This window comes from Aquarana catesbeiana, linkage group LG01 (genome assembly GCF_042186555.1).
Source record: "Aquarana catesbeiana isolate 2022-GZ linkage group LG01, ASM4218655v1, whole genome shotgun sequence".
Classification (NCBI taxonomy): domain Eukaryota; kingdom Metazoa; phylum Chordata; class Amphibia; order Anura; family Ranidae; genus Aquarana; species Aquarana catesbeiana.
Genome location: NC_133324.1, coordinates 63,467,188 through 63,478,898, shown reverse-complemented (window position 1 = coordinate 63,478,898; position 11,711 = coordinate 63,467,188). Strand labels below are relative to the sequence as shown.

Sequence of the window (11,711 nt, the reverse complement as noted above, 5' to 3'; positions counted from 1 at the left end):
TCTCTCCCGCTGCTGTCAATCAGATCCTGTGACAAGGGAGTGGTGGGTGAGGCTGAGCTGCACCGTCTGTTTATAGACACAGACAGCCAGTCTTGCAATGAAGCCTGCACGTGTGCCAAAATAGGAATTCACATCATATGACACACTCAAAAGGGGAGTAGCCAGGAGCGCCGGTGAGGGACCCTAGAAGAGGAGGATTGGGACTTCTCTGTGCAATACCATTGCATGGAGCAGGTAAGTATAACCAGTTTATTATTTAAAAAAAATAACCAAAGATTTAAATCACTTTAAAGATATTGTAACTTTTTTTTCCTGCCATGGCACTAGGAAAAGGCTAGACCCATTCTTTTCTATTATTTAGTACAGTGACTTTCATATAATAATTGACACCATTATGTAATAAAAAAAAATGAAAACTTTATTGTACAAAAGCTTATATAAAACAAAAGGACTTATTTACAAAATGTACATATATATAAAAAAAGTGCCTCTTCTTTCCTGCAGAGAGGTTATATATACATAATCCAGCTTAATGTAAGCCAGCAAGTCAGCAGCTCCCAACAGAAGCAAGTTACAGTCCTCAGTATCCATCTTTCCATGGAAGTCTTCTAACAATTCTTCTAACATTTTATCATGGATCTTCTTCTTGGTTATGCTCGGGAGGATATCTAAATAAAAGCTGTGAAGACAATATGAAAAAAAAGGTCAAACCTTTATTTTCAAATTCCAATTGCCCAACAATGCAGCAACTGAACACAGCTAACATCCTAAAATTTACCAGCCAACAACCTCATTCACACTTTACAGCCCGGGGGGAGTCAGATACAAGTCTGCAGCTGGAAGGTGTAAAAGATTTTGGATTTGCACAAAGTTGATCATGGAACCCCTGAGAACAAATCCCTAAGGCTCGGTTTACATTGCCACGACCTAAAAGTCACGCGGCTTACAGTGCGACTGCCAGGCGATTTGAAGCAACTTCAGGGAATACCTGGGTAATCTTCCTGTAATGTGGGATCCAAATCCAATCAACTTAGATGAGATTCCGACTTGGAGTAGACTTGTATTAAAGTCTATGGGCACAAGTCAGGTAGAGGTCGCCTTGAAGTAGTACAGGAACCTTTTCTAATGTCGGAGCGACTTCAGTAGTGCTAATTAAGAAAGCTCTCATTGACTAACATGAGAACCTCAAGTCACGTGACGTGAAATCCCATAAGTCGGATCCCAAGTCGCAGCACTGTGAACCGAGCCCAAGGCTGGCTTCACACCGGTGCATTAGCGTAACGTGCATTACCAGAAATAAGGCGTTACTGGATCTACTGATTACCAACAATACAGACCTGATCATGGATGTGGAAATATGGGGCAATTTAGGAAACAGCGATCACAGGTCAATTGGCTTCAGTATAAATCACACAAATAGGAAACATAAGGGGAATCCAAAGACACTGAATGCATCCCATTGGGTAATAAATTTAAAAGAGCAAACAAGAGTCCTGGATGGCTTAACTCCAATGTAAAAATGCATATAAAAGCAAAAGGAGAAGGCCTTCAAAAAATACAAGATTGAGGGATCATCATCAGCATTCAGACTTTATAAAGAATGCAACAATAAATGTAAGGGTGTAATTAGGGCGGCTAAGATAGAACACGAAAGACACATAGCGGAGGAGAGCAAAAAAAAAAAAAAAAAATCCCAAGAAATTCTTTAAGTATGTAAACAGTACTCCTCACACACCACTTTGGAAGAATCCTAAATTAATACACTTTTATGAGCACCCAGATCCGATCATCTGGACTAAATTTGGTATTAAGACACTGAAAGACATAGTGGGTGGTGGGGGAACTTCTACAGTTTGACGCCCTTAAAACTAAGTTAAATCTTCCCAACGCTCACCTGTTCCGTTATCTTCAGCTCAGGCATGCATACAATGCCCAATTTGGAAATAATGGAATTACCCCGAAAATGAGTGATATTGAGTCTTTACTGAGGGAGGACACTTTGGACAAGGCCTTGTCTACAATATACAAACAACTGTTCGGTGAGGGGGGAGATCTCCTTGCAAAGTGTAGGGCGATGTGGGGTGAGGTGTTCCCCCAGATGGACGGGGATGACTGGGACGATGGATGGGACATTAATTTTACTAGATTGGTTTCTGCTAGAGACCAACTCATTACATTTAAATTCCTTCATCGCATATATCTTACTCCAGCTAGATTAGCTAGGATGTTCCCTACCTGGTCGCTGGTGGTGCAGCTCCCTCACTGCTGATTTTATGCATATCTTCTGGAATTGCTCGAACATTCAAGCATTTTGGAAGGGAGATACAGAATGTATAGCAGAAGTAACAGCCATTCCTATACAGCCCACAATAGAGGTGTGCCTTTGTTAACGATCCTGATCTATTACGCTAGAAAAATTATAGTTTTGTCATGGAAAAAGCCTAATCCTCCATCTGTGTCAGCGTGGAAGGGTGTGGTGAATAGGGCTGCACCTTTATACAAGGCTACATACATTAGCAGGGGCATACCACAAAAATTTGATAAAGTGTGGGGCAGTTGGATGAATAGTGAAACTATGGTGGCGGATTGAGTGGTACCTAATGGAATATGCTTACAGTGGGTTTTAACATGTATGTAACTGTCTGACATATCAAAATTTTTCATTGACTGATATTGTGAAAAGGTGGCCTAATTACTATTATCTTATTTTTTTATTTTTTTTTTCACTGAGCGAAGGTCTAGAGGAAGGAGGAGTGAGCCAATGCTGAAGAAATGTAAATAGTTTATTTTGTGTGTGGCCCAATGGGTCCTGTATGTACCTGTTATGTTATGTATGTTAAAAAAGCAATAAATAAAACCTTTCAAAAAAAAAAAAAATATGTATGTGTCCATACAGAAAAGGAAGGAGGAGGACATGGAGAGGTACAGCAGAACGGAGGGGGCATGGAGGATGCAGTGACAGCCAGTGGTGATCGTGTGTGGGGGGAGTTACAAGCACCGATCACCGCTGTATAGATTTCACTAAAGCAGCTGAAAGCCGCTGGGTTAGAAGCTTGTAACTCCCCCACACACCGATCACTGTCCAGGTATCGGGAGCATTTGCCCGCACTTGGGCAAATGCTCGGTATCGGTGCCGATACCGATACTAGTATCGGTACAACCCTAGTCTACAGAACAGGAAGTGAAGGAAAAAGCTCCCTAATGGGACACAAAAAAGGAAGGAGGGCATGTTTTTGTAATCATTCCTTACTCTAGCCTCAGTCTCTAATCACGTGCTTCTAAAGAAAATTTTTTATATATATATATATATATATATATATATATATATATATATATATATATATATATATATATATATATATATATACACACACATACACATATATACATACACACATACACATACATACACTATTATATAATATTCTAGCTGGAGGGGATATATTTTTTACAGGGTCTATTGTTGCTAAGGAGGTCTATTGTTGCTGGTGGGGGACCTATTGCTACTGGGGGTGGGTCTTATGTCCCTGGGGGGTCAGTTGTTGCTGAAAGAGATCTACTGTTGGGGGGGGGGGGGGGTCTTTTGTTGCTGGCTGCCGGAGAGTCTATTAATGCTGGCTGTGCAGAGATCTGTTGGTGCTGCTGGGAGTCTATTGTGGGTTGCTCCAATGCTGTTAGGGGGATCTATTTTAAATGCTTTTCTTGATATCATTATCAAATTCCATATAAAATTACTTAGCAACACAAAATGATACTTGGTTCTGTATTGTCTTAAAGGGGCGGTACTGGGAGGTGGGTAGGGGATTGAACCGAGGGACGGTGCTCGGAGGTGGGTAGGGATGGAGAAAAGGGGTGACTCAGAAAGGGGGAGTTCTTGCACCTATTGTCTGAGAAAAAAAAAAAAATTATATTATATATATATATATATATATATATATATATATATATATACATACATACATACATACATACATACATACACACACACACACACACACACACACACACACATAACACACCACCACAGACATCCATGCGTCCGGCATCCTGCATGGAGATTAGGGGCTGGACGCATGGAGATTAGGGGGCGGCGGAGCCTCTGCGCCCCGTATGAGCGGCCACCACTAAAATAAAATATATATCTACATCTCTTCTTTAAATTGGGCAGAATAAAATGATCTGTTATAATGCCCAAATCATTTCCTGTACACATCATGCGATTGGCATATTTGTATACTTCATATCATACATGAGGGTGTATAATTCTCACCGTCAGATCGCCGTCTCTTCCCGTGAGAAATATCCAGACTATTCTGAGCTCTCTTCACACCAGCCCCGGGCTCTTTTAAGTCTTGCACAGAAGACCGCGCTCTAGAAAACGTATCCTGCGTATGTTTAACCACGGAGAGATATTTCGCACATTCCAGGAATCCACCTGACAACGCCAGATCTTCGGCCGTGTGCCCGTCTCTATTGTAGACACTGGTGACAGAGCGGAAAAAGAAATAGATTACCAGCCAGAAAAGGCACATTCTATCTTCCACCGTTTCCTTATCTGCCACTAAAACAATTCACCGGAGGTCCCCCGTCTACTTACTCTAATCTCGCATCATGTGCAACCAGAAGACTCAGACATTCCATACTGCCGGACCGAGCTGCTTTATGAGCCAGAGTTTCTCCAAACAAGTCCTGAGGAAGGAAGAAGTGCAGATCATGTTACACTGACAGCATGAAGACAAATATTGCATCACTAGAAATAAAGTAATCTAGATAACGAGAAAATATTTATTATCTGATATTGAAGATAGAACATTGGATGCATACCTGCTGGTTGATGTCAACTCCGGTCTGCAGCTGCCAGAGCAGAAAGTATGCATGCCCCCCGCACGCGGCCAGGTGTGAGGGTGTCTGTCCCAGCGCGTCCCCTGGAGAATTCACCGCATCTCCCGACTCCATCAATTGGCTCAGGCCATCAACCTAAAGAGATTAGAATACAGTAAGTAAAATCATAGATTAACAAATAAAAAAAAAATTAAAAAATTCAGCCAAAACCTTTTTTTTTTTTTTAAATTTATGAATAGAGCTGGAAACAATTAAACCCCTTTACTAAAGCTGGCCATACACAAGTCAATTTTCAGTCAATTTCAGCCACCTTAGATTGTAAGCTTTTGAATCCAGGACTGATGTCAGTATACAGTATGTAAAAGTACTGTGTAATTTGTTAGAGTTACATAAATGCCTGTAATTATAAAACAAATCATGTTCAAGCAAATATCATACCTCCCAACTTTTTGAGATGGGAATGAGGGACACCTATCAGCAAAAGTATACAGGCATAGGACACACCCCTTGCCACACCCCATTTAAAGAAGAATTTTACAAAAAATAAATAAATAAAATAAATAAATAAACAAGATTGGTTAAACCCACAAGTCCTTTTTTTACCACTACTATTCCTTTATATTGGCTTTTGGAATTTAAAAATGCAGCAATTTAGAAATCAGATGAAAGGTTTAGCGTTGGAAAACATTTTTTGATAGATGTATATAAAATGCACTACTTATCTATTAGATTGTAAGCTCTTCTGAGGAGGGCCCTCTTAATCCTCTTGTATTTTATTGTATTATAACTGTATGGTCTCCCTTTTATTTTGTAAAGCGCTACTTAAACTGTTGGCGCTATATAAATCCTGTATAATAATAATAATAATAATCTATATAGATCAGACCAAAATGAGGGACAGATGAGGAGGAAAGAGGGACAGAGGGACAATGCTCCACATCAGGGACAGTCGGGAGCTATGAAATATGACTGCAAGTTGAAAACTAGGCCATCTACCAGCCACGAGAAAGAACAGAAAATAAAAAAAAAAAAAAATGGGGGGGGGAAGAACAGAAAACAGAAAAATGAAGAAAAGAAACAAGAGAAAGAAAGAAAGAAAGAAAGAAAGAAAGAAAGAAAGAAAGAAAGAAAGAAAGAAAAAGAAAGACAAGAACCCCTAGTAGCCCCCCCCACCTCCGTGGGCAATAGTTCCACCATACATGCAGCCCCCTGCAAAGGTCATGGGGTTTGAAAAAAGCTGTGTCCTTCCTCGTCATTTCCTGGAGATGCCAGGACAGATCTGAGCAGTTCTGATTGGTCAGGGGTAGAAAAGGACAGTTTCCAAATCCCAAGATCATTGCACCGGGCTACATCGATGGTAAAACTGTAGATCCCCCAAGGAGCTAAATGCAGTGGATATCGGGGGGGGGGGGGGATGGGTTAGGGTGTTAGCTCACCTTTTAATTTTTTTCTGCCAAGGTAAACTAATCTTTAGGAAAAAAAAAAAAATAAAAAAATTGGGGCTGGAATGTTTAGTTATTAATCATAGATTCATTTTACAAACGCATGTACTGCTGTAATGACAACAATTGGAAATGCTCAAAGAAAAGAAAAGGTAACAAAAAAAAAAAAAGGGAATTTTGCGAAAGGAAGGGGGATGGGATGAAAGGACAGAAAGGACAGAATGTACACTGGGGAGGATGAAGGTTCACTTTAAAATAAGTGCAGACCAATATAGATATAGTCAGATCCTGTAAAGCTGATGTCATGTTAGCGACCCTCACCAGCGACAGGACTGCCGAGTCGCTCCCTCGCTGGTCAGACCAGCCAGTTGTTGCTCCATCACTGCTACTGCACACAATTCTGCGGCATTTCATTAGAGCCGTGTCAGATGGGCGATTCTGACAATGGCAGCGGTGAAACCCGAGCAGAGGCAGCGATTTATTGTAATGGAGTGGCTCTCTTGCTGGCCCGGATCGCTGCAGATTTGCACTCATTAGCGAAGGAAGTGACACCTCCGTGGTCTGGCCAGAGAGAAGGCGACTCCACCGACACGCTCGCTTAGTTATACTGTTGCTGGTGAGCTGAGTCACCTGGTTGACATCAGGAATAGAATGTCACCTGGAACCGGGTGAGTATTTACACTGCTCTGCATAGCAATGGGATTGCAAAAGCATTGGTCATACATGCTTTGATAAATGATCGTTCTCTTTTTCAATCAATCTAAAATTGACAACCCCTTCACTCAATATGCCACACACACACAGGGAAGTGTATTTCAGTCAATAGTAGAAATATATGATTGCAAGCTATCGATAGCATCTCTGTTGTCACCCTGCGATCTCATTTGCTCATTGTATTTCAATCAGATACAGGAACAAAGCATTCCCATGATGATGATCGATAATTTTCCACCTCACCCGATTGACTCAGTCAAACCCATTCAAACCGATCAGAAGGGAAGTTATGCCTTTTTAATTGTGATTCGATTGTCTCACACTTTTTTTTTTTTTCATTAATTCCAAGGGTAGCCACTGCACCCTATGTTTGAGCTAAACACCCAGGTGCTCACCCCACAAAGAGATCCACACCATTCTCTAGAACAGGTATAGAGTATTGCAGAGGAGATTAAAAAAAAAAAAAAAAGGGAGCTGCTGTTTTAATCTATTGTTGAGGTTTCCATGAGAAAGATGGGCTGAACTTCAACCAAAAGGTCAACACTGCAACAAATATATATATATATATATATATATATATACACACATACACACACACATGCTGTACACTCACTACTTTACATTGTAGCAAAGTGTCATTTCTTCAGTGTTGTCACATGAAAAGATATAATAAAATATTTACAAAAATGTGAGGAGTGTACTTACTTTTGTGAGATACTGTATATTTGTGTGCATAAATACATTTGTTTCTGTGTTTATATTTTATTATACTAATATATAGAAAAAAAAAATCAAATTGTGTGTGTGTGTGTGTATATATATATATATATATATATATATATATATATATATATATATATATATATATATATATATATATATATACACACATACACACACACACACAATTTTATATATATTTTTTTCTATATATTAGTATAATAAAATATACACACACACAGAAACAAATGTATTTATGCACACAAATATACAGTATCTCACAAAAGTAAGTACACTCCTCACATTTTTGTAAATATTTTATTATATCTTTTCATGTGACAACACTGAAGAAATGACACTTTGCTACAATGTAAAGTAGTGAGTGTACAGCATGTGTGTGTGTGTATATATATATATATATATATATATATATATATATATATATATATATATTTTTGTTGCAGTGTTGACCTTCTGGTTGAAGTTCAGCCCATCTTTCTCATGGAAACCTCAACAATAGATTAAAACAGCAGCTCCCTTTTTTTTTTTTTTTTTTTTTAATCTCCTCTGCAATACTCTATACCTGTTCTAGAGAATGGTGTGGATCTCTTTGTGGGGTGAGCACCTGGGTGTTTAGCTCAAACATAGGGTGCATGTGACAACACTGAAGAAATGACACTTTGCTACAATGTAAAGTAGTGAGTGTACAGCTTGTATAACAGTGTAAATTTGATGTCCCCTCAAAATAACTCAACACACAGCCATTAATGTCTAAACCGCTGGCAACAAAATTAAGTACACCCCTATGTGAAAATGTCCAAAATGAGCCCAATAAGCCGTTTTCCCTCCCCGGTGTCATGTGACTCGTTAGTGTTACAAGGTCTCAGGTGTGAATGGGGAGCAGGTGTGTTAAATTTGGTGTTATCGCTCTCACTCTCTCATACTGGTCACTGGAAGTTCAACATGGCACCTCATGGCAAAGAACTCTCTGAGGATCTGAAAAAAAGGAATTGTTGCTCTACATAAAAAGATGGCCTAGGCCAGTGAAGGCAAACCTTGGCACCCCAGATGTTTTGGAACTACATTTCCCATGATGCTCGTGCACTCTGTAGTGTAATTGAGCATTATGGGAAATGTAGTTCCAAAACATCTGGGGTGCCAAGGTTCACCATCATCAGATCCTCCCAGATCAGATCTACAGCCCCTGCACTTCCAAGTGCACTTGTAGTGCAAAGTGGATTTTCCTTTAGTATATCAACTCCACTGTATATGTATGTATGTATGTATATATATATATATATATATATATATATATATATATATAGATTAAAATATATACGTACAAAACACACGGTGCATTATATATAAATAATATATAGTGTTGATGCATAAATCTTACCTCTGTGTCCATGTAAAGCTGCATTCTCTCTCTCTCTCTCTCTGTACAGATGACAATCTCCAATGTGAGTACAGAAAATTTCTGCTCGCCTCTCTAACTCATTCCCCAGCACACAGGCCACGCCCCTCGGCACGTACACAAAACAGCAAAACAAGAAGCACATGGAGCCGAGCCACGCCCAGCCTCCAGCGCGATAGGACGGAGGGGTACCGCTTTGTCCAGCTTGGGGCAGACGATTGGCCGAGGGGCGTGCCGAGGGGGCGTGGCCCTGTGCGGGGGATGATGTTTTGGTCACGTAGGAGGGAGGTTGCGGCTGTCTGGCTGACATGTAGGCTGCAGTGAGGCGGCACGTAGGCTCTGTATGCTGTCACAGAGATGAATGGAAGGGGGAGGGGAGGCGGTAGCAGCTGGCCCCGGATGGTGCACGTACATGGAGGAAGTAGAAGGATGAGGGGGGGGGGAACACCTATACATACACAGATCCGCCTTCTATTATGTGCAGGGAGGATTGTTCTGGGCTAACATTGTCACGTCCACATGTGTGATGAGTGTCAGATCTCTTCTCCTATGAGGATGTGTGATGAGTGTCAGATCTCTTCTCCTATGAGGAATGAATTGTGGGGATTAGTGTTGGCATGAGATGGATGTTCTGATATCAGGACCCCTCCCCCTCCTCTGGGGGCTCATTCACATCACAATGTCCCGCTAACAAGTCATACATTGCATGCGTTGGCGCTCTGCGGTGTCACCGTACGCATTGCATTAGCCCGATTAAAAAAAAAAAAAAAAAAAAAGAATGAGCGCACAGCAACGCTTGCAAAAAAATTGGACAGGGCAAATTCTCAAATCGCAGCGCAACACACGTGCAACTCGCACGTGTGTTGCGCTGCGATTTGAGAATTTGCCCTGTCGATTTTTTTGCATGCGTTGCTGTGCGCTCATTTTTTTTTTCTTATCGGGCTAAGGCAATGCGTACGGTGCAGCGATGTTGCGCAAATGCTTTTCTAAGGGCTGCGTTTTTTTTTTTTTTTTTTTCATGCTTTTTGCAGAAACGCACTACTTTTTTTTTTTTTTTTATTTTAACATGGGTTCCTATGGAACTCGTCCACATCAATGCATTTTTTGTGCCTCTGCGTTTTTTTGGAAAGGGTCAGGGACTTTTTTTTTTTTTTAAACGCAAAACCACTGCTTTTTTTTTTTTAATTCTGGTTCAATTGACTTCAATGGAGACGCTGCAGAAAAGCACGTAGTGCGTTTTTGATGCGTTTTGTATTGTTTAACCACTTCAGCCCTGAAAGCATTTGGCTGGCCAAAGACCAGAGCTTTTTTTTTTTGTTTTTTTTTTTTGCGATTCGGCACCGCGTCGCTTTAACTGACGATTGCGCGGTCGTGCGACGTGGCTCCCGAACAATATTGACGTCCTCCCCCCCCCCCCACAAATAGAGATTTCTTTTGGTGGTATCGCCTCTGCGGTTTTTATTTTTTGCGCTATAAACAAAAAAAAGAGCGACAAATTTTCAGGTGGACTGAAACATGATACATGATTTAACCACTTGCCGACCACCGCACGCCGATGTATGTCCAAATTTTGGCGGCGGATATTGTTGTTATGGCAGCAGCTAGCTGCCATAACCCCGGTGTTCCCGTTTTCATGCGGCGGTCGGCTTTAAGATAAAAGTGGTCATTGATGCGGATTCGCCGCGAGATCACTTTTATCGGTGGAGGGAGAGGCCCCCCCCTCCCTCCCACCGCGATCCTGTGCCCCTCCGCCGCTTACCAGAGCCGTCGTAGCGGCGGAGGCGATCGCGTCCGTCTCCCTCCTGTGCCTGGAGACAAGTGAGGCTAAGATGGCGCTCACTCGTCTCCATGACACTGCTGGGCGGAAGCGACGTCAAAACGCCTCTTAAAGGCACATTTTTTTCAATGTCTTTTTTTTTTTTTTTTTTATTGCATTTTAGTGTAAATATGAGATCTGAGGTCTTTTTGAGCCCAGATCTCATATTTAAGAGGCCCTGTCATGCGTTTTTCTATTACAAGGGATGTTTGTTAAAAGTGACACAATTTTTTTTTTTCAAAACGGTGTAAAAATAAATAAAATCATGTAAAATAAATAATAAAAATAAAAAAAAAATTTTTTAAAACCCCCCCGTCCCGACGAGCTCGCGCGCAGAAGCAAACGCATACGTGAGTAGGGCCCGCAAATGAAAACGGTAGTCAAACCACACATGTGAGGTATCGTCGCGACCGGTAGAGCGAGAGCAATAATTCTAGCCCTAGACCTCCTCTGTACCGCAAAACGTGCAACCTGTAGAATCTTTTAAACGTCACCTATGGAGATTTTTGAGGGTAAAAGTTTGACGCCATTCCACGAGCGGACGCAATTTTGAAGCGTGACATGTTGGGTATCAATTTACTTGGCATAACATTATATTTCACGATATAAAAAAAAATTGGGCTAACTTTACTGTTGTCTTATTTTTTTTATTCAAAAAAGTGAATTTTTTCCAAAAAAAAGTGCCTCTGACCTCTGCGCAAATACGGTGCAAAAAAAAGTATTGCGTTGACTGCCATTTTATTCTCTAGGGTGTTAGAAA

The 11,711-nt window shown here is 40.9% G+C and overlaps 1 protein-coding gene across 1 annotated transcript; it reads right to left on the bottom strand.

Annotated features, from left to right (window-relative positions):
* Positions 1 to 392: 392 nt before the first annotated feature.
* On the bottom strand, positions 393 to 9,255 carry ANKRD37 (ankyrin repeat domain 37). The gene is made up of 5 exons (XM_073619441.1): positions 9,118 to 9,255; positions 4,825 to 4,977; positions 4,598 to 4,689; positions 4,271 to 4,482; positions 393 to 679 (listed from the first exon to the last, which is right to left on the bottom strand). The coding sequence occupies exons 1-5, from the start codon at positions 9,139 to 9,141 to the stop codon at positions 669 to 671; spliced, it is 492 nt and encodes a 163-aa protein (XP_073475542.1). The 5' UTR covers positions 9,142 to 9,255; the 3' UTR covers positions 393 to 668.
* Positions 9,256 to 11,711: the final 2,456 nt, after the last annotated feature.